Here is a 26,629-nt window from a genome sequence, read left to right on the forward strand (position 1 = left end):
GCTGATCGGATCCCATTACCATTTTGAACACACAGAGACTTGTTCTTGTTAGTGCCCAGGGGTAATCAAGCCCTGAGAGACCTCTAGTGATTAAAATTAACATAGAAATCAAGTAGATACTAGAAGGCCAATTTATTATTTTATGTACTGAAAATATTCAAAATCCTTTTAATCAGGTTATAGCTATAGTTACAGCTGTTTTGAGGTCAGAAGGTTATTTATTGAATATAGGGATAGGTACCAGGATATTTAGACGAATGAAATATCTAAAGATATAAGAATGGCCTTGTCATAAACAGCAGAAAAACTGAAGTCCCATGACTGGTCTTCCTTCTCAAAGCATCATGCCTGGGCTTCCCATTGGCATATTTGTTCTATTTTGTGTTAAGAGGATGGGCTTTGGAGCCAGACTGACATAGGTTTGAATTCCATGTCCATCTCTCATTAGTTCTGTGACTTTGGATGAAAACTATTTACATGTGTTTTAGTTTCTTTATTTATAATATGGAAATAATAACACTATAAGGTAGTCATAAGGACCAAATGGTGCATAATATATGTAAGGCATTTGCTTGTAAGAACTAATTTGGTGGCTCTAGGATCTTCAGGGACTCAGGTTCGTTTGAATGTCAATTTGTTACTATTTCTTTTGCTACAAGATTAGCTTTTAGAGTTTTGGCTATCTGCATTGTGTCTGCATTTTGGGCACAAAAATGGGGGGGTGGTGAGGGAGACAAATGGCAACTATCTTTAAAGGAGATACTGAAAAGCTGATACTCATCTTTTTTTTTAAATCTCATTTTCCAAACTCCATGAGATAACTACAACAAAGGAAAATATGTCTAGATAAAAAATTGGTAAAACTTGCTTCCTCAGCCTCCTTGGCAGCAGGGGAAGTTAGGAAATGTAATTTTTATTCCTGGTAGCCACATGTCCAGTAAAATATCAGGGGTTCTTTTGATAAGGAAGTGGAGGAAATGGATGTTGGATATTCTATAGGCAGTTTCTTTAAAAAAAATTTTTTTTTAATGTTTATTTATTTTTGAGACAATGTGAGACACAGAGTGCAAGCAGGGGAGGAGCAGACAGAGGGAGACACAGAATCTGAAGCAAGTTCCAGGCTCTGAGCTGTCAGCCCAGAGCCCGACACGGGGCTTGAACTCATGAACCATGGGATCATGACCTGAGCCGAAGTCAGATGCTTAACTGACTGAGCCACTCAGGTGCCCCTATAGGCGGTTTCTTTCAAAGTAGCACTTGTTATTATTGATATTACTTATTTTGTTGGTAATTACCAGTTCTAATGGCTTAAGTGCTATTATTTTCAGATTATTTTTGCATAACTGTGTTTGATTCATTATCAGTTTAACAGATTTGGGCAAAATATGTGGTTTTTTTCCAAGTTTAATGGGTCACCCTGAATAGCTACCAATAACTTAGAATTTCAGAAATGTTTGCAGAATCAAAGTCAAGCCAGTTGTCTTATTTACCTATATCATTTGGGATGGGTTTGCTATAACCAACAGAAAACCCTAGAGAAGCTTAACCAAATTGAGGTGTTTGTTTGTTTTTATTCTTGCATAACAAATCCAGATGTAAGTAGTTCTGGGCTGATATAGCAACTCCATGGTATCATCAAGGACTAAGTCCTTCTTCATTTCTATTTTCTCTTTAGCCTGCTACTTTAATTCTTGGGTTTGTTTCTTAATGATTTAAAAGTGGCTCCAAGCATCATGTCTGCATTCCAGGCAGGAAAAAGGTGAAAAGGCCAAGAGCCAAGGGTCCTTCTCTTTTTATTTGTAAAGTTATGTTTTCTTCATAGCCTTCTGGCATATGTTCTTGACCAGAACCATGTCACATGGTTACCACTAGCTGCAAGGGAGGGTGGTAAACAAGTTTTCTATGTCGGCAGATTGCTATCTGAATAAAATCAGAGATCTAGTAATCTAGTGAGGAAATGAAGACTTAATCTGCATAAAACACTAGCATTGCCCATCAAAGTATATGTTTAAATTTTTTTATATGTTGATTTATTAAAAGAAAAAGTCCACACATTTATTAAACTCTCTTTGTTTTTGCAAACATACAGAACTTCAGTTAGGTTTGGATTTTATTTTTATTATCTCTCATGTTTCAGAGGAATGCTTTGCAAGCAATTTCTCCAGCTACCATGGAAGTTCTTATGAGAGTTTTGGCAGACTGTGATTCCTGGGAGGATGGAGATCCTGAAGAAGTGGGTAGGAAGGTAGAACTTACTCTGAAGTGCCTTACAGAAGTGGTACATATCCTTCTCACTAGCAGCTCTGACCAGCGTCAAGTGGAAACCAGCACTCTTTTGGAGAACTATTTTAAATTGCTAAATTCAGATCATTCAGCTTTACCTAATCAAAGGAGGTCGAGACAGTGGGAAAGCCGATTCATAGCTCTACAGATAAAAATGTTGAGTAAGTATTACATAAAGTTTATTACACTCCGTTTTCTCTGAATCTTTTTTTTAGACTTATTTGAAATTCAAGACCGTTGTATAGGAAGTATCGATTGTTTAATTCAGCTATTGTGTGACTTTAGATTTTGACTTCAAAATAATTAATATGGAATTGATTTGTTAACAGCGTCTTTGCTTTAACAGTGACAAAATTGAGCCTTTATTAATTTTTTGAAAGCGTAATCCACTAAAAGCATCAATCTTAAGAAAGCTATTATTTTCAAATTCTAGGAAAAGTAAATTTTCAGGAGGTGCCATTTATATTATCTGGCCTATGGCAAAGAGTCACATATGATCAATTTTATATGTGCTTCTGTAAATCTCTGTAGAGGTCAGTTTAACATCTGTCCTTTCTCTAGAGGGCCTCTTGTTTTGTTTTGTTTTGTTTTGTTTCTTCAGAGCCTCTATGTATGTTTGTCTTGTTTCTCTTGCTGTCTCTTTGTGTTTTTTGGTTTGTCATTCTTTGCTTATATGTCCCTATGTCTGTAAACTCCATCAATATATGTGATTTCTTATTGTATTCCCCTGTTACATTGATAGATACAAGTATTATTAATTGAGTTTCTTTTTATAGAAGTAAAATATTTTCATTACAGCTATCCTGGGAAATTTGGATAAGTAAAAAGAAAAGCTTTTTATATCCTACCACCCAGACATATCCAACATTAATGATTTATTGTGTAGCTCTAGAGACTTAACGTGCTTGTGTGAGGGCATGTGTGCTGTCTAATTTAAAAATATTGGACACCAGAATCTTGGTGAAACTTGATCTCTTACAACTGTTTCTGTAGGAAAATAAGATTCATTTTATCTAGTTTCTGTTATTTTATATATGTTACATTTTGTAATTGTAATAAATTATAAATTTATAAGGAAGTTTGAGTCTGTATTAATGGACTTCTTATTTGTTAAAAACTATCACATTACTTATGTAGATTATCCCTAGATTTCTGAATGAGGATATCTTTTCAGTAGGAAACAAGAACAAACCATCATTACAAATGGATTAATTCCCTAAGTCTCATTTTCTTAATGGCCACATGCTAATTTTTTACTGTGTGATGAGACTGTATTGCAAAACATAACTAGATGTTGCTTATTTGTTAGTAGCAAGCTATACTTGAGCATTATAATCGAATAACAGCTATTTAAGTCTCTGGGAAATATATATCACTCTTAGGTATAAAAACAAATATTGTCAATAATAAATTATAAATGTCTACTTTTCTTAACAAGTAATAAGTACAGTTTTGTACTCCCCATCCCTATTTTTTCCTAACTAATTTTACATCCCTTTGTTGACAGAAAAGCCTAAATTAAAAATACGGCCAAAGTATGGGGCACATGGGTGGCTCGGTTGGTTGGTTGTCTGACTTCGGCTCAGGTCATGATCTCACAGATAATGAGTTTGAGCCCCATGTCGGGCTCCGTGCTGATAGCTCAGAGCCTGGAGCCTGCTTCAAATTCTGTGTCTCCCTCTCTCTCTGCCACTTCTCTGCTCATGTTCTGTCTTTCTCTCAAAAATAAATAAACATTAAAAAAATAAAAAAAAATATGGCCAAAGTAAATGTTTCTGTGATTCCAAATTTCCTACTTTATAAATGGACTATTTTGTTTTTATTTTCCCAGATACCATCACAGCCATGTTAGACTGCACTGATAGGCCTGTTCTTCAGGCCATTTTTCTTAACAGTAATTGCTTTGAACATCTCATACGACTGCTACAGAATTGCAAGGTATTTTTCTGTTATTGTGTTTGGTTTTAAAAAGCTATCATTTGGTTTATGCTTTGATTCAAATTTGAACATATTACTAATTTTCTTTTTTATTGTGATAAAAAGCACATAAAATTTACCATTTTAATGGGTGTAGTTCAGTGGTATTAAATGCATTCACATTGTTGTACAGCTGTCACCACCATCCATTCTTCATAAGTCTACATCTTATAGAACTGACTCTATATCCATTAAATAATTCCACATTCTCCCTCTCCTAGCCCCTGACAACCACCTTCCTGTCTCTAAGTACCTCATGTAAGTGGTGTCATACAGGATTTGTCTTTTTGTGACTGGTTTATTTCACTTAGCATAATATCCTCAAGATTCATCCATGTTGTAGCATATTGCAGAATATTCTTCCTTTTTTATTTAGGCTTAATAATATTCCATAGGATATACATACCACAGTGCTGCTATGGAACATGAATATACACATATCTCTTTGAGACTCTGTTTTCAGTTCTTTTGGATATATTCCAGAAGTGAGATTGCTGGATCATATAGTAATTAAATTTTTAAAAAGTTTTTGAGAAACCACCTTACTGTTTTCCAGAGTGGCTCTGCCATTTTACAGTCTTGCCAACAGTGCACAAGGGTTCTGATTTCTTCACATTTTCCTTCACAGTTATTTTCTTCTTTTTGATAGTAGCTGTTCTAATTGCTGTGAAATGGTATCTCATTGTGATTTCGATTTGTCTTTCTTTAATAACTAGTGATACTGAGCATTTCCTCATGTGCTGATTGGCTATTTATAAATATTCTTTGGAGAAATGTATATTTAAGTTATTTGTGTGTTTTTTAATTGGGTTTGGTTTTTATCGTTGACTTTTAGTCTTTTGTTGTGCATTGTTAAAATTTGGTGTGAGCATTTGATGCATATAATTTTGTGCTTTTGTTTCATGTAAGATGATTTTGTTTGCGTTTTCCTGTGTTATGATTTTAATATCTACATAATATTATATTAAGTGGATGTATCATAATTTACATAACTATTCCCTATTGGCTGATACTCAATTTACTTCTAATTTTTTTGCCATTACATAACTCTTTCAAGTTTCATAGAACAGAATTCTATTCCTAGTAGAATTACTAGGTCAAGGTGCATAAAATTTTGTGCTTTTTTAAAATTAGGGAAGTGGGGTGCCTGGGTGGCTCAGTCAGGTAAGCCTCTGACTCTTGATTTCAGCTCAGGTCAAACGTTAAAAAAAAAAAATGAAATTAGAGAACATTGCATAAAACAACTTGTAAATAATTGGGAAATATAGAAAAGCAGAATAATAGAAATAGTGTTAATGTTCTTGATATATCCTGCCAATTTTCTTATTATTTTTCTTATTTTTTACTAATTTACACTTTTGGCAGATTTGTGAGTATGTAATAACTAATATCTCTTACTATATCATATTTTCATAAATTTCAAGATTGTATCAGATATTTTTTAGAGAGCTTCTTGAAAAACCTTTGAAAATAAAACTACGGGGTGCCTGGGTGACTCAGTTAAGCCTCTGATTTCTTCATTTTGGCTCAGGTCATGATCTTATGGTTGTGGGATTGATCCTTGCATTATGCTCTGAACAGAGTGTGGAGCCAGCTTGGGATTCTGCTCTCTCTCTCTCTTTCTCTAAACCTCCCTTGCTTATGCTTGCTTGCTCTCCCCCTCAAAAATAAATAAACTTAAAAAATGCCTGCAAAATATAATTATATTTAAAAAAAAGAAAGAGAAACTACTTCAGATAATTCTTTCTGTTTGAGGTATTCCTTTCATGGACTCTTTGCTAAAAATTACTAGGGTTTCATTGTGATTTTTGAGAATATTCCAGTATAAGGATTCTAATATCAGCTCCTTGAATTTTTCCACACTGTTAAGAGAGATATCCCTGAAAGCATTTATGTCACTATATTTTTTAGCTTATAGTGAAATAGTAAAGAAATAGCATAAAATAATAAAGAATGTATTGATGAAGTCAATAATGATGAATATTTATGAAATCAATGAAAGTACTAATCTGTCACTAGGGAGTGAAGATGCCTCCCCTACCTTTTAAAAATTATTCTTGGGAATGTATTCCTAGGAAGATGAAAAGAGTATAAAATAACTGTTTATAAAACCTTTTGTTTGTTGTAAAAAAAAAAAAAGTAGTGTGGCTTTATCAGTTATAAAGGCAACTTCAGTGATAAAGACAAAATGTCACGTGTGTAGACAATCTGCCAGTCACACATTATAAAAGAGTAAATCACTAGGATAAAATTTAGTTCCTACTAAAATTGATTAGTGTTTTTCTTCAATATATGAAAGTCAGATATAACAAAAATCTCTATCTTATCATGGTCAACAGTATCTTTTTTAAAAGTGCACAGCTTTTTGGCATAGCTGTAATGATGTTGAGCTAATATAAAAGCTCTTTCTACTGTAGTATAGACCAGAATTTCTTGTAATTTAGATCTTGAAACTTGCTGATAGTCATAATGTTTTAAAATTTAATTATTTGATACCACCTATCACACTTTGTTTTGAGATAGGCATGCTAGAGAAGAAACCCATTTCAGAGGGGAAAGCCAGGCTTTGGGACCCCATCCCTCTCTGCTGCAGGTGGTCTTCTTCTAGGCAGGAATTCTAGTCAGAATCACTAAAAGCTCATCACCAAACATTACAGTGATTAAGTCCTAAAAGCGTGGGGGAACCTTTGAAATAAACTGCCCAATTCTTTTATTACACAAATGAAGAAATATGTCATAAGAGATTAAATGATTAACACAAAGTTAGTACTAGTACACAATGGAGGTAGATTTCTTCCCCAGGTATTCTGACCCTAAGTTCACTGGTTGTATGTAGTTTTGTTGTACTGGTACTTAAGGTCAGTAGAAAAATGTTTTCTTTGTGTTAAATATAGGGGAAGTGCAGGTTTTATTGATTAAACACATTTGATAGAGATAGGTTAATACGATTCTTAAATATATAAAAATATTTGGTGTCTTGTGAAAACTTAAGTTCTTAAATATATTACAGGATGCTATAGATGTCTATGATTGATTTTTTATTAAAGTATTTTGCTGTAAGGAATGAATAATTTTTTCTGTTTTATATAGTAATACAGAATCAAGACAATTATTGTTTGAATATTCAGACCTAGAGGAAACATTGTCAACTAAAGCTTAAAGTGTCACAAACATTTTATGAATCACATGGAGAACTTTAGGCTGATTGCTGTAGTTTCTGTGCTTTTCTTTTTCTGTGAGATTCACCAGCCAGTTTATGCATTTATTTCCTGAACTATTTGTGTAAAGACTTCCGGTTTGTCAAAATGAGTTTCATCATACTGTAAAGTACTTAGAATATAATTCAGTAGAATCATACATTTAACTTTTCTGAAAGCTATGATGAGCTTTAAACATTTAAGAGTTGTTTTGTTTCACTATATTACATTTTGGAAGGGGGACGTGCTTTGGATTAATGTAAAAATTATTTTTAAAAGCTGTCCAATTCAGTATTTGAATTGAGAAGAAAATAACAACAAATTTCTAGTAATAAAGAGGAGGATTCAAAACCATTACATATACTTTAGCACTCTGCTTGAAGTTTTAATCAGTTTTTTAAAAATATAGATGTTGCAGCATATTATAAATGTGTAAAGGTCTATTTGAGGACTAAGTCATAAGATTCTGGAAAGCTGTTGATATTTTGGTCTTGTTTGCATCCCTTAATTTGTTCTCTTCACATTCTTCCTTTCCTTCTCCCCTTCTGCCCCTGAAAATCAACTAGAACAAAAATTTAGCATCAAGGCAGTAGTAAAAATGAGAATTTATAAAAGGAGCAACTGAGGGATGATTTGTGGAAAAGAGTGTTGGAGATGGATATAAAATGGTATAATTCAAAGCTGGATTTTGGGAGTTGGCACCTGCCTGGATTCATACACACTGACTATTTGAACAAATTTCTTTTCATTTTTTAGAACAGATTTTTATTTAGATTCTTAAGCAATAATCAATTATAGATTTTGGAGGAAAAGATACATAAAAAATATATTTTCTCAATCTTTTTGTAAAGCATGTATGTGTATATAAATATTTAAATTTTAAAATTGTGGCAAAATACACATAATAATATTTTTATATATATTTTTTAATGTGGATATATTTTCCTTTACAAATTTGGAATACCAGTGAATATTTTTGTATCCTGCTTTTAAATGTATTATATCCTGACTCTTCCCATATACCATCATATATTTTTCAAAACAGTATTTTTTTTAATGTTTTTATTTATTTTTGAGAGAGAGAGAGAGAGAGACAGAGAGCAGAAACAGGGGAGGGGCAGAGGGAAAGGGAGAAACAGATTCTGAAGCAAGCTCCAGGCTCTGAGCTGTCAGCACAGAGCCTAATGCAGGGCTCGAACCCATGAACTGGGAAATCATGATCTGAGCTGAAGTTGGACGCTTAACTGACTGAGCCACCCAGGCACCCCAAAACAGTATTTTTAATGACTACAAATATTTCAACCCAAGGTTCTCAAAGTATGGGGTCCCCAGAATCATTTTAGGGAATCTGCAAAGTCTGATCTTAACATTTCAGTTTGAGGCTGGATTGTTTTTTCATAAACCTGAATCAAACAATATTATCATAACAGTCTGAATGTAAAAGTAAATATTAGAATTCATTCATCTTCTATCAAGTCAGACATTTAAAGAAATTATAAAATGTAAAAGCAGTGCCAATCTCAGTGAAGTATATTTGGAAAATAGAGTGGGTTTTTTTCCCCATAAATGTGTTACTTATGTCAGCCTGTAATAGGTTTATTTTTTTGAATGAATAAGCAAATATTTTTTTAAATGTCTTTATTTTAATGTCTTATATGGTGAATATTGATAGATATAACCCACATAAAGAGAATTTCTTTGGGGTTCTCGGTAATTTTTAAGACTGTTAAGTGGTCCTGAGGCCAGAAAGTTTCAGGACTTCCCTTTCAGTCTATGGATGAGCCATAATTTATTTAAGTATTCTGCTATTTAAGGATATTTGGGCAGTTTCTTACTTTTTGCTGTTGTAAATAAAGCTGAAGTGAGGATCTCGATTCTAAAATCTTTTCTGACCATTTTTTAGGTAAATGTCTAGAAATACAATTATAGACTTAAAGAGTAATTTTAGGATTCTTGATATAGATTGCTTTCTGGGAAGACTTTACTCAATTTTGCTTTCATCAGTTTTTAGCATTCCTGTGTTCCTGTACCAGATAATATGGAATACTATTGTTTAAAAAATTTTTGTTATTAATAACAGCTTTCATTTACTAAACCCTGTTATGTGTCAGACATTGTATTAATAACCTAGCATGGATTATTTTATTTAATCTGCACAACTATTTCATGAGATACTCTTTTCCCTTTTGAGAAAGTAAGCTCAGAGAAGTTAAGTAGTTTTCCTTAAAACCAGACAGCTAATAAGTAGCAGAACCAAGATTCAAATCCAGGTTTCTGATTCCAAAGCCTGTGTTGTGTACACTAATCTATTTTTAGGTTAAACTTTATATATGCTCTGCATATCATATCATGCCTTATCTTTATCTGTTTTATTTTATATTGCCTTATTTCAGTATATTATTGGACTTTTCTATTTTCTGAAATGATAGAACTTCCTAAGAAGAACTTCCTTCCTTGGATGCTCTTGATAAATTCTTTTATAAGTCTTTCTTTCTTTCCCTTTTCACTTTCATTTGAATTAACTTTTTATCCAAAATGTGACTGAGATCTTTTGGAATGCTAGTTTTCCATACTTAAACAAAAATACTTGATTCCCTTAGCAATCCTCATGTTTATCAGAGAAAATCCTTAATCCCCCTTTTATAAAAACTAATATAAATTATGCCCAACTCTTGATAATTTGAAAAATATGTATACCTTTTTCAAAGTACAGTAGCATATTTGAGAGTCTGAGAAGTATTCTCAAAAAGCAACTTTAAAAGGTAGGTTAGCTTCTACAAATATACTTGACTACAGAATCCTCACTGTACATTATTTACTACAGTATCTTTAATCTGTCTCACTAACAAATTTCCTTCTTTTCTATGAGACATTTTCTGCTAATTCTTTAAGAATTTAGGAATATTAACTAATTTACTTGTTGCTATTATTATTTTAGTAATTTTCAGTTCCAAGAGAGAAATAAATACCAATTTATTATATAGTATATGACCTAATGTTAGTTTGTAATCCAAAAAGTGAATAGTTGATTGTCAGTTTAAAATAGTATTCTTCACGAATGGATTCTTGGATTTATTTTCAAGAGACATGGAAATCCATTAATTTCATTTCTGCTTATAGGTAACAATTTAATGTTCTTTCTCCATTATTCTTATCTCTGTTTTTAACAGCTATTTTTAAATGCTAACAATAAGGTGGCAGACAAGAACGAGAAAGACCTTGCCAACAAATTACTGACAGAAATGAATGAGGACCAGGTATCTACAAAGCCTGCATCTTGTTTCAGCTGAAGTCCAAAATCAGCCAATGGGAGCAACTATTCCTGTACTTTTCTTCTTATGTCTTAAAATACACCAACACTATCTAATCCTAATGTTCATTAATTATTTTTGAAAATTGTTAAAAAAATTAAAAATTTTTTTCATCTAAAAGATAAATCTGTTGAAATCTTGGTGGTTGATGTAAATGATCAACAGTATTCCATCTTTGTATGTGTGTATTCTTGTCAATTTGAGGAGATATAAAGTACAGGAATGGGATCCCAATATCAACGTGGTGATGACTTCATATTTTGGGAGCTTCTTTTTCTAAGCATTGTGGTGTATTGGGACCTTAGGGCTTTGTTTGTAAATATGTATGGTCAGTTTTAATACCTTGATTCTTTGCTTCTTGTTGACAAGTAATGATTATAATTCAATGGACAACCTGAATCCTGGAGGAAGGGAAGAAGACGCTGAACTCTCTTTAATTTAGCATAAAACTTAACTGTTGTCTTTTGTAGAAAGTCACCTCTATGTGGGTAAAAGGCAGAAATAAGCAGTTTTTGTTGCTTTTCTGCATTAGGTAATTCATTTTGGAAAAAACTACCTATAAAAATTGCTTTGTTATTTTTCTTTCCTGAAATGTTTGTGAGAGAGCTTTCATGATGTCTTTTATTAATATTATCTTAATATCCAGGTTTATAAATAGAGCTGTGGTATAGATATGATTATTTTCTGTTCTGGATGTAAAATACCAATTTACAGAGTACCATTTTAGATTTCTCTATAAATGTTAGTCCCTCACAAGGCCTATATAGATTAATAAAACAGTTACAATGATATTCTCAGAGGTTTATGTTAGTATTCCTAATTGTAGGTACTGTGATGACTAGTCTTTGGACAAAGTGTAGGAAAGATCTTATTTATAAGAAATTCTCTATACAGAATTATTAATGCATAGTATGTTTATTACACATATAATAGGTATATATAATAATGTTTAATAAACAACATCAACAAAAATCAAGATACTGGCTTAAATAACTTGCCTAAAATTGGTAGAGCTTAGCTTAAAATGACAAAGATCTAATCAGTCCCTTAAATCATTTTTATTGGTAGGGAGAGAGGAAAATCCTACTCATGAAGTGACTGCCTTTAAGTCATAGTAATATATTACCAAAAGCAGATTTTTGGAACTGTTAGTTTTTACAGCTTTCTAGTTCTCATGTAAGGCTTTCATGGTTCATTAAGCCTGATGATATAACCCAGTCATATTCAATTTTTTAATGTTAATGTTGTATTTTGTTTTCACCTTTTGTCTCTAAATGCACTGTTCTGAAACTTAACACTTCTCTTTATGATGAAGCTTAGACAAAATAGACAAAATGAAGCTTTTTATTTTTTCTTACAGCTTTTGACATTAAAGCTTGCCTACTCAAAAACATGATAATACTTATAGATACATATTTCATTTTCTGTTCTACCTCAAATTCTGCATCTTATGTAAAAATAGGTATACCTTATTGCTTGCAAGTGTGATTGATTGGTAAATAAATATACCATTTCAATTATAACACAAGGCTTGGAAACCAAATAGACAACACCATTTTAAATACCTTATTATACATGCTAATGAAATTTAAAGCTAGGAAGTTCAGTGTATTTTTGAAGGGAAATTAAAATATAATAGAATTTTCTTTTTTTTTTTAATTTTTTTTTAATGTTTATTTATTTCTGAGACAGGGAGAGACAGAGCATGAGTGAGGGAGGGGCAGAGAGAGAGGGAGACACAGAATCAGAAGCAGGCTCCAGGCTCTGAGCTGTCAGCAGAGCCCGACGCGGGGCTCGAACTCACAAACCATGAGATCGTGACCTGAGCCGAAGTCGGTCTCTCAACCGACTGAGCCACCCAGGCGCCCCGTAGAATTTTCAATGATAGATCTTTCTCCCTTCCTCTGGAGATTGTCCATTATTTTTAAAAGCATGTGTTAAGCTCGTGTTCTTTTCGGGTTTTGGTTTTTGTCCCAAAACATTTCAAAGTGATGAGTGAATGTAGCTTTATCCTTCTTGACACATGGTTTATTTTCGTCAAGTAGGTAACTTTTCTTGCAGGTATAGTGTTTCAGAAATCTATTTTATTGTAAGAGGAATGTATTGCATGTTAAGTAATTATTTTTTCAGGTTTTCAGAACAAAGGTTTCCTAACTAAATACAAATCTTGAACATGTTGTTAATTTCTTTCCTTTTTATTTTTTTTCTCTCTGATAGGTGTTTCAGGGGCAATTGGATTGTTTGGCTATATCAACCATTAAGGCTTTGACAGCAGTAATGAATAAATCTCCAGCTGCTAAGGTGAAACAAAATCCGCAAGCTCAAAAATGTTATCCTAGATATGCCAGTTTTCACTATGAAATCCCCAAAGTAATGTATGAAAGTATATATATAATACATTTGGTGTTATACCTGAAGTGAAATAGTTCACAAACTATCTCAGTATAGGAATCATTTGCTGTTAACTTTTGAGACAAACACCTAATGGGGACTGCTTTGGATTATAAGATAGGCATATAATTATATGATAGAACTGTAAGCTAATAGAGACTTACAGTGTCAGTAAACAGATAGCACTGCTGTTGAAAAGATCATTTTAAGTGATTCTATGGTTAGTGAGTTTAAAAAAGTAAATTTTATATCATAGTTTTTCTTCATTAATAAAATAATCACTCTTTCACTCTTTGCTCAGTTTATGACTGCCTAGACTGTGAGAAAATTTTTCACATGAATAGCCCTATCAGTTTGGGACTTGTTTTTCACAATGGCCGTGGAAATTCTGCTTCTTTGTTACCAAACCTCAGGATTTTCTTTCTTTATGCTGATTTGTGCTAGTAGTTTCGTCATTAAATAGTTTTAAGGATTAGTGAGATCATCTGTGTAAAGTGGTAAACCTATAGTGCCAGGCACATGGTAAGTGCTTAATAAATCTCAGTGTCGATGATGATGATGATATTTTACCTTCTGTTTACCACCTGTAATGTATTTCATGCTTTACCTTTTAGTAGCAGACATGAATGAATTATTCCTGGTTTCCTAAGCCATGCCTTCAGTAGTATTACTAACTTTCCATTGGTTCCACTAGGACACTAATGTTTGCTCTATAAATGTTGCCATATGTAGCTTATGGTTAGATGCCTACTAGACAGCTTTTACAATTTTACAGGCCTGCTTGGGAATCTAATTCTAATTACAATAGTTTCTGTAAGGGAAAAAAAATCATTTTAAGTTCTAAGTAATTGGTTTATGAGTATAATGAATTAGCTGTACTGTATTATGAAACTCAAGTCTCAAGTGATGTTCAAGTCTTAAGATAGAATTTTTTTATTATGTAATGCATGGTTTAAAATTCAAAAGGTTATGTTAAAAATACCTTTTTAAAAATGATAGGTATTAGTTTTTTAAGTTTTAATTTAAATTCCAGTTAGTTAACATACAGTGTAGTAGTATTTTCAGATATACAATATAGAGATTCAACAATTCCTTACAGATACATTTACTACAGATATGATACTCAGTGCTCATCACAGGTGCACTCTTTAATCTCTATAACCTATTTAACCCATCTTTCCACCCATCTACCTTCTGGTAACTATTAGTTCTCTGCCTGTTTTGTTTTCTTAAATGCTACATATGAGTGAAATCATATGATGTTTGTCTTTCTCTGACTGACTTCTTTTGCTTAGCATAATACTCTCTAGTTCCATCCATGTCGTTGCAGATGGCAAGGTTTTATTCTTTTTTATGGTCGGGCTTTATGCTGACAGCTTGGAGCCTGGAGCCTGCTTCAGATTCTGTGTCTCCCTCTGTCTCTGCCCCTCCCATGCTCATGCTCTGTCTCTCACTGTTTCTCAATAATAAATAAATGTTAAAAAAATTAAAAAAATATTCCATTTTATGTATATACCACATCTTCTTTATCCATTCATCAATTGATGGACACTTGGGCTGTTTTCATAATTTGGCCACTATACATGAAGTTCCTATAAATATAGGGGTCCATGTATCTCTTTGAATTAGTATTAAAAAATACCTTTTGGAAAAAAATGTTCTTTCTACCATTGGGCTCACAGCCAACTAGTTCCTCTCCCTAAAGACAACCAGTCTTACTCATTTTGTTTAAATCTTTTGATTTTATAATAAAAGTGTATACATTTTTGCCTGATTTACTGGACCAGTTTAGCATTACTAGATTTTTGTTGTCTTTTTATTTTACTTTATGACTTTGTGTGCCCACTAGTTCAAAAATACATATGACTTAGACCTTTCTAAAATGAACTTGATGTTTGAGATAAATTCAATCCATTTAGATACAAAAAGAAGAGAGAAAATTACCCAGTTTTTTCTGTCACCACTCAAAATTGCCAGGACTCTAGTCTTTTGAGACTGCTGCCTGGCTCCTGTTACCCCCAAAGTCTTCTCATTCTTTTGCCATTTTTGTTTTGACTTCATGTAATACTGTACTAATTACAAATCAAGGGAAGATGAAAGTGGTTGTACCCTAATCTGAAATTTATATAATATTTTTATAATATACAATTATACAATTATTGCTAATTTCATTTATTTTACATTTGGTAGATTATTGTCACATCATATTTCAGAAGACCTATGGAATCTATTTTAGAGGGTGCCTGGTGGCTCAGTAAGGTTAAGCGTCCAACTTCAGCTCAGGTCATGGTCTCATGCACGGCTCATGGGTTCAAGCCCCGCATTGGGTTCTGTGCTGACACCTCACAACCTGGACCCTGCCTCAGATGCTGTGTTTTCCTCATTCTCTTTGCCCCTCCTCCACTTGTACTCTGTCTCTCTCTCTCTCTTTCTCTCTCTCTTTTTCAAAAATAAATGAACATTAAAAATTTTTTTTAATTAAAAAAAGATGAAGATGTGATTTAAGAAGCAAATACTGTACTCCGTCTTTTCAGTATTAACTGAAATGGGTATTATTCAACATTTTAAATAATCAACAAATTCAGTCTTTGAAAGTATGTTTTGATGTGTTTATTTCCCTTCCCTTAGGAAGTATTTAAAGAAAGAATTGGTTATACACATATGTTTGAGGTTTTAAAATCCCTGGGTCAGCCACCGCTAGAACTACTTAAAGAACTTATGAATATGGTGAGTTTTTTCGCTGTATTAAACAAGTTCCATTATCTCCATATCCAAAATGGTTACTAACCTTTTGTCTTTTATGTTGCTTTATAGGCTGTAGAGGGTGACCACACTTCAGTTGGGATTTTGGGCATTAGTAATGTCCAGCCTCTCTTGCTTCTTATCCAGTGGCTTCCAGAGCTAGAATCCCATGATCTGCAAATCTTCATTTCTGATTGGCTGAAAAGAATTTGTTGTATTAATAGGCAGAGTCGAACTACTTGTGTCAATGCAAACATGGGAATTCACATCATTGAAACCCTTGGTTCCCATTCTTCCCTCCATCGAACTTGTGCTGAGAACTTGATTGCACTTCATGGTTCCTTGGGGAGTCAGTCAGTGAGCTCAGAAGAAATACGTCAGCTGCTAAGATTGCTGAGAGTGGATGAATCTGAGTATATTCACCCTTATACTACTCCTGTGACTCGAGCAATTCTGACAATGGCCCGAAAACAAAGTCTAGAGAGCGCACTGCAGTATTTTAATTTGTCACATAGTATGGCAGGAATCTCTGTGCCTTCCATACAGAAATGGCCAGGGTCTGCCTTTTCTTTCAATGCTTGGTTTTGCTTAGATCAGGATCAGTTGACTCTTGGCAATGCTAACAAAGGAGGAAAAAGAAAACAATTGTACAGGTACTGATACAAGTTATGGAATATAAATGAATACTGTCATAACAATATATGCTGTAATTCTCAAACAGGAAAAAGCTTTTCAAGCATCTAGTTTTTAAATGTACAACAGTTTAGCTGAAACCGCTTTATCCTTAGGGCATACACTTTAATTATAAGTGTTTTATCGCTTTCATAATATTGATTACATATGTCAAATATTTTGGTAGGTCTTTGGTTAGTTTGGAAACAAAGTTCCTTCTTAAAAGTATGATAAAAGTGGAGGAAAAAGTGTAATAAATTTTAAAATGAATGGTGATCTCTATGTTCCATTAAAGGTGCTCTATATTTATATGAAGGATCACAAAACCTATGTGTATGTACATCCAAACTTAGTTACTTTGGTAACTGATAATTTTAAATAAATTTAATGCCTTGTGATTTTTAAGACATTTATTCATGCTTTCTGAATCCTATTTGAAAGAATTTTGAAATCTTCAAAATTTATCATTTTACTTTTGTTTGATAATGGAATTCCACTCTTCTGGCTACCTTTTATAATTTGTTAAACCATTAAGCCCATAAAAGATTTAGGAATTACCATTGATATGAGGTTGGACTGATGTGTGGCAATAGAATGTAAGCCACAGCATTATTGATAAAGATATTCATGATGATCTTACGGTTTTGTGTGTATTCAGTGATAAAACTGAACTGACTTCAAAAGTTCTGATAATATATATTTTTGTTAGCTTTTTTACAGGAAGTGGCATGGGTTTTGAAGCTTTTATTACCCATTCAGGTATGCTGGTTGTTGCAGTGTGCACAAAAAGAGAATATGCTGCAGTTATGCTTCCTGACCACAGTTTCTGTGATTCCCTCTGGGTAAGGTTTTAGGACATCACATTTAACTTTTTGGTTCTTTTCTTTAAAATCACACATTTGGTGAATGTACATCAGGAATTATCTCCTTTTTGAGCATTGATTAATTTTCACTTCATAATTCTGCTTATGTTGAAATTTATAAGGAAGTTAATAGCATTATCATCCTCATTATAAACTCAGCGGTAATAATTTTTCTCCTAAACAATTAAAAGTAAATATTTCCATTTCTTTCATGTTTTCTAGAATCAGATTTGGTTTGGGAATTCAATTTAAAATGAGAACATAAATAATATATTAATAGCGATGCATCTCTCTTAAAGTATAAAATGCTTCTCATTAGGAAAATTGATTCTAAAGAATACTCAGACTTGGAAAATACAGGAAAGATACTTTGTTACAGTTGTGTATAAGTTGCTAGAACATATATAAATGCTTTTGTAGTACTACAGAAAAAATTGTCATTCACTCTTAAGAACAGAATTTTAACCAGCATTTAATTATGCTTAATCTCAATGTTCTGCTATTCACACAAACTAATTGAGTAATACTGAAAACATTTGTCATTCCAAAGATTTAATGTAATTTTAGTCTTTAAATGTATGCTTTACTTTACTAGCACAACATAACCATTGTTCACATGCCTGGAAAAAGACCCTTTGGTCAGAGCTTTGTCTATATCTATGACAACGGACAGCAGAAGGTCTCTGCCCCTCTCAGATTTCCTGCCATGAATGAAGTAAGCACACCTTATCTACTTGTTATGGGACCATGGGATTTTAAAATGTTTTGTATGTTCTAAGATATAGTAAGTTAATATTTAATACTGTTAGCCTATCATTATTAGATGAAGTTGGACAACATGTAATAAAGAAAAACGACTCAAAGAAGAAACAAATGTAATAAAAAACTTATGGGGAAAAAGACCTAAAATGGGAAAGCCAAAGAAATTGAATAGAGGAGAGCAAAGGATCATTTAATAAAGCCCTCCATGGGATGTCTGGGTAGCACAGTAGGTTAAGCGTCTCATTCTTGAGACTCTTGATTTTGGCTCAGATCATGATCTCATGGTTCCTGGGGTTGAGCCTGGCAAGTGTGGAGCCTGCTTAGAATTCTCTCTCTCCTTCTCTTTGCCCCTCCCTTGCTTGTGTGTTCTCTCTCTCTCTCTCTCTCTCAAAATAAATTTAAAAACTTTAAAAAATTAAAAATAAATAAAATCTTTAGAATAATAATAATAAAGCCCTCCCAAGTGTACAAAATACTTAGAGACTATCATGATGGTCTCTTTTCCATCCTCACTGAATTTGAAACAGTAATGAAGAAACTTTAAGTCTTTACATTGTAGTCAAATATAAGATGGAACTTATTGAGATGATTCTTAAAGAATATTATTGTAGCAGTGATTCACACATCAGGATTGTAGGATGTAAGCTTGGGAAATAGCACACTGATTTATTTTCAAAAATGTATTTGGGGAAAAGAATCAGAAATAAAAGCTGCAATTTGTAATAGCTCTGTTTAAAAAAATCAAAAATAAAGATTGTTTACATATTGTATTAGAAATGGAAAAAAAATATTATTGTAAAAGTTCTCTGAGAATTCTTAGATAATTCTAAAAGAGCCTTTTTTGAAGGTAATGAAATCTGTTATTTCCCAGGTGCTTCTCTGATTCTAGTAGTTTCTTATTGATGTTCATCCTGATGCTCATTTTAGGATAGCCTGTAATTAGTGTTATTATACTAATGTGTAGTTCTTTTTATAAATTTTAAGGGAGAAAAGTAGTTTCCTTTATTTTAGATTATAGTAAAGTTGTTAAAGTTTTTAAAAACACTCATTAAAATTTCAAAATTTACAGGATATAATGTGAATTATAAAAGTAACACATCCAAATCCCATAGGCCAAAAGTAACATCTCTCATTGGCTTCTTATGTATGCACACACATGCACACATTATGATCCAATAAAATTAAAACTTACAATTTATTTTCCATCTATTTGTTTTTTTAATTTTATGTGCTGTTTTATTTTCAATCTGAAGATCGAGATATAATTAAAATGGTTAATTTATTTTGTTTGTTTCTTAATTTTTAGCCTTTTATTTCCTGCTGCATTGGTTCAGCTGGGCAAAGAACCACCACTCCTCCACCATCCCAAATCCCAGATCCACCTTTTTCTTCCCCCATTATCCCTCATCGGACATCATTTGGTGGAATTCTGTCATCAGCCTCCTGGGGAGGAACACTTGAAAAATCAAAATTGATTACCAAATTGATATCAGCTGGAACTCAAGATAGTGAATGGGGATGTCCCACATCTCTGGAGGGCCAGCTAGGGTCTGTTATCATATTTTATGAAGGACTACAGCCTCCTCAGGTGAAGGCATTGTATTTAGCAGGTGAGCATGTACAGTCATACTGTTTAAACTTAGTGGTTTTTTTTTTTGCTGCCTACATATATTTTGAAGAATATATTTGATCTGAAGAGTGTATTTGTATTTGTAATGGAAGCTGAAAGGGAAGAAAAATCCCACTAGATTCCCTGTCCGCCCACCCTCAACTTGATTGGGATATTATTGACATAAAACATATGTAAGTTTAAGATGTACAGTGTAATGATTTGATAGACGTGTATATTACAAAATGATTGCCGCAAGGTTATTTAGCACCTGCATCCCTCACATAATTAGAGTGTTTTACATGTATGTTGATAATATTTAAGAACTGACCTGTGAGTTTGAGCCCCATATTGTGCTCTGTGCTGATGGTGTGGAGCCTACATGGGATTCTCTCTCTCCCTTTTTCTCTGCCCCGTCCATGCGCTCTCTCTCTCTCTCTCTCTCTCTCTCAAAATAAATAAATAAACTTAAAAAAAAAAAACAAAACAAGGAATGGTCAATACTGTTTCCTCCTTTTATTGATGTAAGGTGGAACCTTGTTTGAATTTGCATTTCTTTTTTTTTTTTTTAGTACTATTCATTTACTATTCAATTTCTATGATATCTTTTCACATTGTTGGTTATTCTGCTATTTTTCTTCTAAATTTAAATTACTTAACATTAGATAAATTAATAGGTAAATTTTGTTATATTTGATATTAGGTTTTTAATGCTGTATAAAATTTCCTTTCTATAGTGGAGATTGAACCACCCACAACTTTTCTAGGTTTTAGATGAATTGAAGGTGATACCAAAATGAAGTTCATTTTGGCTAGTATGGTTTAACTGTGTTGAGTAGCTTGAAACAGCTTAATTTTATTTATTTATTTATCTATCTATCTATTTATTTATTTATTTATTTATATTTATTTTAACAAGCTCTCTTTAATAAAAGGAAAAATAGAAAAACAACCAAATATCATGTACTATATTATCTGTGTCATTCTCGTTATTCATCTGTTAAAATTGATGGCAATGTTGTATGTATAGTAATTTACAGAATTCATATTGTTAAATAACTTTAATTTTATTTATTTTTATTGTTTTTTAAAAATTTACATCCAAGTTAGTTAGCATATAGTACAATAATGATTTCAGGAGTAGAATCTAATGATTCATCCCTATATGTAACAAACACCCACTGCTCATCCCAACAAGTGTCCTCCTTAATGTCCCTTGCCCATTTAGCCCACCCCTCCACCCACAACCCATCCAGCAGCCTTTAGTTTGTTCTCTGTATTTAAGAGTCTCTTATGTTTTGTCCCCCTCCTTGTTATTATATTATTTTTGTTTCCCTTCCCTTATGTTCATCTGTTTTGTATCTTAAATTGTTCATATGAGTGAAGTCATAGGGTATTTGTTTCTCGGACTAATCTCACTTAGCATAAACACACTAGTTCCATCCATGTTGTTGCATATGGTAAGATTTCATTCTTTTTGATTCCTGAGTAATACTCTATTATGTATATATACCACATCATCTTTATCCATTAATCTGTTGATGGACACTTGGGCTCTTTCCATACTTTGGTGCTGCCAGTGGCACAGCTGTAAACATTGGGATGCACGTGCTCTTTTCAAACAGCACACCTGTATCCTTTGGATAAATACCTACTTGTGCAATTTCTGGGTTATAGGGTAGTTCTATTTTTAATTTTTTGAGGAACCTCCATATTTTCCAGAGTGGTTGCACCAGTTTGCATTCCCACCAGCAATGCAAAAGGGTTCTTCTTTCTCCGCATCCTCACCAGCATCTGTTGTTGCCCAGGTTGTTAATTTTAGCCATTCTTACTGGTGTGAGGTGGTATCTCATTGTGGTTTTGATTTGTATTTCCCTGATGATGAGTGATGTTGAGCATTTTTTTCATGTCTCTTATTAGCCATCTGGATGTCTTTTTTTTTTTTTTAATTTTTTTAAATGTTTATTTATTTTTGAGACAAAGAGAGACAGAGCATGAACGGGGAGGGTCAGAGAGAGAGGGAGACACAAATCTGAAGCAGGTTCCAGGCTCTGAGCTGTCAGCACAGAGCCCGATGTGGGGCTCGAACTTACAGACTGTGAGATCATGACCTGAGCCAAAGTCAGCCGACTGAGCCACCCAGGCGCCCGTATCTGGATGTCTTCTTTAGAAAAGTGTCTATTCATGTCTTTTGCCCATTTCTTCACTAGATTGCTTTTTTGTGTGTGTTGAGTTTGGTAAGTTCATTGTTGATTTTGGGTACTAACTCTTTATTTGATATGTCATTTGCAAATATCTTCTCCCATTCCTTCGGTTGCCTTTTAGTTTTGCTGATTGTTTCCTTTGCCATGCAGAAGCTTTTTATCTTGCTGAGATCCCAGTACTTCATTTTTGCTTTTGTTTCCCTTGCCTCTGGAGAACGTGTTGAGTAAGAAGTTGCTGCAGCAGAGGTCCAAGAGGTTTTTGCTTGCCTTCTCCTTGAGGATTTTGATGGTTTCCTGTCTTATATTTAGGTCTTTCATCCATTTTGAGTTTATTTTTGTGTATGGTGTAATAAAGTGGTCCAGGTTCATCTTCTTCATGTCGCTGTCCAGTTTTCCCATCACCATTTGTTGAAGAGACTGTCTTTATTCTATTGGATATTTTTTGCTCAAAGCTTAGTTGGCCATACATTTGTGGGTCCATTTCTAAGTATTCTCTTCTGTTCCATTGACCTATGTGTCTGTTTTTGTGCCAGTACCATACTGTCTTGATGATTACAGCTTTGTAATACATCTTGATGTCCAGAATTGTGATGCCTCCAGCTTTGGGGTTTTTTTTCAGGATTGCTTTGACTATTTGGGGTCTTTTCTGGTTCCATACAAATTTTAGGATTATTTGTTCTAGCTCTATGAAGAATGCTGGTATTATTTTAATAGGGATTGCATTGAATATGTAGATTGCTTTGGGTAGTATTGACATTTTAACAATGTTTGTTCTTCCTGTCCAGGAACATGGAATATTTTTCCATTTTTTTGTGTCTTCTTCAATTTCTTTCATAAGCTTTGTATAGTTTTCAGTATGTAAGTTTTTCACCTCTTTGGTTAGGTTTATTCCTAGGTATTTTATGGTTTTTTGGTGAAATTGTAAGTGGGATCGATTCCATGGTTTCCCTTTCTGCTGTTTCATTATTGGTGCACTGATTTCTGTGCATTGATTTTATATCCTGCCACTTTGCTGAATTCATGGATCAGTTTTAGCAGGTTTTTGATGGAATCTTTTGGGTTTTCCATATAGATTGTCATGTCATCTGTGAAGAGTGAAAGTTTGACTTCCTCCTTGCCGATTTGGATGCCTTTTATTTCTTTGTGTTGTCAGTTGATGCTAGAATTTCCAATACTATGTTGAATAACAGTGGCGAGAGTGGACATCCCTGTCTTGTTCCTGACCTTAGGGGGAAAGCTCTCAGTTTTTCCCCATTGAGGATATTAGTGGTGGGTCTTTTGTATGTGGCTTTTAGGATCTTGAGTTATAATCCTTCTATCCCTACTTCCTTGAGGGTTTTTATCAAGAAAGGATGCTGTATTTTGTCAAATGCTCTCTCTGCATCTATTGAGAGAATCATGTGGTTCTGTCCTTTATTTTATTAGTATCATATATCACTGATTTGTTTGTAGATATTGAACCAGCCCTGCATCCCAGGTATAAATGCCACTTGATCATGGTGAATAATTATTTTAATGCATTATTGGATCCAGTTGGCTACTATCTTGTTGAGAATTTTGCATCCATGTTTATCAGGGAAATTTGTCTATAGTTCTGCTTTTTAGTGGGATCTTTGTCTGGTTTTGAAATCAAGGTAATGCTGGCCTCATAGAAGGAGTTTGGAAGTTCCTTCCATTTCTATTTTTTGGAACAGCTTTAAAAGAATAGAAGTTAACACTTCTTTAAATGTTTGGTAGAATTCCCTTGGAAAGCCATCTGGCTCTGGACTCTTGTTTTTGGGGAGGTTTTTGATTACTAATTCTTTACTGGTTATCAGTCTGTTCAAATTCTCTATTTCTTCCTGTTTTCAGTTTTGGTAGTTTGTATTTTTCTAGGTATTTTCCGTTTCTTCCAGATTGCCCAATTTGTTGGAATATAATTGCTTATAATCTCTTATTATTGTTTGTATTTCTGCAGTATTGGTTGTGATCTCTCCTCTTTCATTTTTTATTTTATTTGGGTCATTTCCTTTTTCTTTTTGATCAGACTGTCTAGGGGTTAATCAATTTTGTTAATTCTTTCAAAGAACCAGCTCCTGGTTTCATTGATCTCTTCTGTTTTTTTGATTTCAATAGAATTAATTTCTGCTCTAATCTTTATTATAATTTCCCATCTTCTGCTGGTTTGGGGTTTTATTTGCTGTTCTTTTTCCAGCTCTTTAAGGTGTAAGGTTAGGTTGTATATGTGAGACCTTTCTTCCTTCTTTAGGAAGGCCTGTATTGCTATATACTTCCCTCTTCTGACTGCGTTTGCTGCATTCCAGAGGCTTTGGGCTGTCGTGTTATCATTTTCATTGGCTTCCATGTACTTTTTATTTCCTCTTTAATGTCTTGGCCATTCATTCTTCGGTAGGATGTTCTTTAATCTCCAAGTTTTCATTTCTTTCCAAATTTTTTCTTCCGATTGATTTCAAGTTTCATAGCGTTGTGTCTGAAAATATGCATAGTATGATTTCGATCTTTTTGAACTTGCCTGAGGGAGAAACAACTTAATTTTAAATTTTGTTCTGATTACACAGAATCAAGGAGGCCAAAAATATTCAGTGATGTTTATGTATGTGTGTGTAAATGATTTTCAGGTCCAAACTGTTTAAGCCCTTGGAAATTTCAAGAGTCTGACATGGCTGACCTGTCTGGTAACATCCTTCTTCACTATACTGCAAAGGTGAGAGTAAATGCATGGACTGTATCTACTTGTAACTGTGCTATGAACTAAAATTCCTTTTTTGTTCCTTTTGTCATTTCAGTGGTTAATTGAGAAGGATAGTCTTGAATTAAATTTAAAAATTACTTATTTTCTTTTTTTTTTTTTTAATTTTTTTTTTTAACGTTTATTTATTTTTGAGACAAAGAGAGACAGAGCATGAATGGGGAGGGTCAGAGAGAGGGAGACACAGAATCTGAAACAGGCTCCAGGCTCTGAGCTGTCAGCACAGAGCCCGACGCAGGGCTCGAACTCACGGACTGCGAGATCATGACCTGAGCCGAAGTTGGCGGCTTAACCGACTGAGCCACCCAGGCGCCCCCCCCCCAAAAAAAATTACTCATTTTCAAAGGAAGAGGAGGTCCAACTCTCAACTAGGATTCAAATGTTTTGATTATGTCATCCCAGTAGTATGAGTGAGGAATCATATAGTATGAGTAGGAATCGTTGTGGTGGGAAGTTTTACTAATGAATTGACTTCAGTAAATGAAACTGTTTAAACTTGGATTATCCCACTTTTTTGGAAGGGGAGATTAAACAGAATTATGGTTAACATTTTTTTGTTTATTTTTTAAATGTAATTCTAGCAAGAAAACAAACCAAAAAAATGAAATGTTTACTTCAGAAGGAGAAAAAAGAAACTACCTATATGCATAGCATGCATAGTCCTTTTTCCTTCAAAGACCTACCTAGTGAAAGTAATTGAGTAAAGTCTGAGGGAAAGAACTGGGAGAAGAAAAGGGAAAGTGGCATAAACAGTGTCAGTTGCCTTCATTGTACTAAATGTTAACACTGACACAGAAAATGCTTTTATTTGTGAGATTATGCACTATAGAATTTTTTTTCTAGTTTAGCCAGCTAGTACATGGTCATAACTTACTACTTTAATACTTATTTGTGATATCTGACCTAATAAAATTCACCTAGCATTTGTATTCCCCTTTACTTTTTATTTTGAATAATTTCAAGCTAGAGAGGAATTGAAAGAATGGTAAAGTGAAATCATGTATACTCCGTACTCTCTACCTGAATTCACCAATTACCAATTTTGCCACACCTGTTGACACCTGTTGCCTGTCTTTTGTGAAGGCACATTGACATAGGTATCAATGTAGCTATGTATTTATGTAATTATTAACCTACCTGGGAAAATTATCAATAATTTATGTACTGTATAACTCATTCAAATGTTCCCAGCTTTCTCAAAAATATTTTGTTTAGCCTTTTAAAAAACTTAAATCAAGGTTCATGCCTTGCATTGGTTATAAAGTCTCTTAGGACCCTCATTTTTTTAGTGTTTGCCTTTTGTAACACTAACGTTTTTCCAGTATGTTTGTTTACTGAACTAGACTTTATTTTCTTGGCAGGGGCTAGATCATATGCTTATTTTCTTTCTACTGTTATTATTAAATATATAGGAAATAATTGAATTTAATCTCACTGATATATTTAATAGCATGTCCTAGATACATGTTAGTTAACTGAGTCTTTGTGGCGTTATGTTTGTCATATTTATTCTCTTTCCAAATTTAAACTTGATAACATTAGGTTGAATTTTTACTGTTGGAACTTCCTTCCAGTAGTTGGAAGTTCCAACAGTAAAAATTCTCTAATAAGAAAATAGGTATTATTGTTTTTCCTCAAGAAACTCAGTATGACAAATACATCAATAAAACAATTTTTTGGAGGAATATTTCTTGAAACAGTGATATATCATGATAAAAAGTGTTCTGTGGTTAACAGAGTTTGGGGAAATGCTGTATTCTGTTTATCCATTTTGGAGATTGATCATATACTTGAAAAATCTTATCAGAAAAAACTTAGTTTATGTTTGTTTTATCCTACTCTTTGACCAGTTATTTGAACATAGAACAC

General features: G+C 33.4%; 1 protein-coding gene across 3 annotated transcripts in view; it reads left to right on the plus strand.

The window, feature by feature from the left end:
• NBEAL1 (neurobeachin like 1) overlaps nt 1-26,629 on the plus strand; it is a 177,491-nt gene that overhangs the window by 48,390 nt on the left and 102,472 nt on the right. For 2 of the 3 annotated variants that reach the window (XM_042995091.1, XM_042995092.1), the window contains 10 exons: nt 2,138-2,444; nt 4,115-4,221; nt 10,628-10,714; nt 12,986-13,069; nt 15,788-15,886; nt 15,974-16,554; nt 17,283-17,415; nt 18,032-18,151; nt 19,505-19,808; nt 24,630-24,715. In XM_042995091.1, coding sequence (XP_042851025.1) covers nt 2,138-2,444; nt 4,115-4,221; nt 10,628-10,714; nt 12,986-13,069; nt 15,788-15,886; nt 15,974-16,554; nt 17,283-17,415; nt 18,032-18,151; nt 19,505-19,808; nt 24,630-24,715 — 1,908 coding nt within the window. The remainder of the gene's footprint in view (nt 1-2,137; nt 2,445-4,114; nt 4,222-10,627; nt 10,715-12,985; nt 13,070-15,787; nt 15,887-15,973; nt 16,555-17,282; nt 17,416-18,031; nt 18,152-19,504; nt 19,809-24,629; nt 24,716-26,629) is intronic. The other variant, XM_015540971.2, reaches the window with a different exon arrangement.

This window comes from Panthera tigris, chromosome C1 (genome assembly GCF_018350195.1).
Source record: "Panthera tigris isolate Pti1 chromosome C1, P.tigris_Pti1_mat1.1, whole genome shotgun sequence".
Classification (NCBI taxonomy): domain Eukaryota; kingdom Metazoa; phylum Chordata; class Mammalia; order Carnivora; family Felidae; genus Panthera; species Panthera tigris.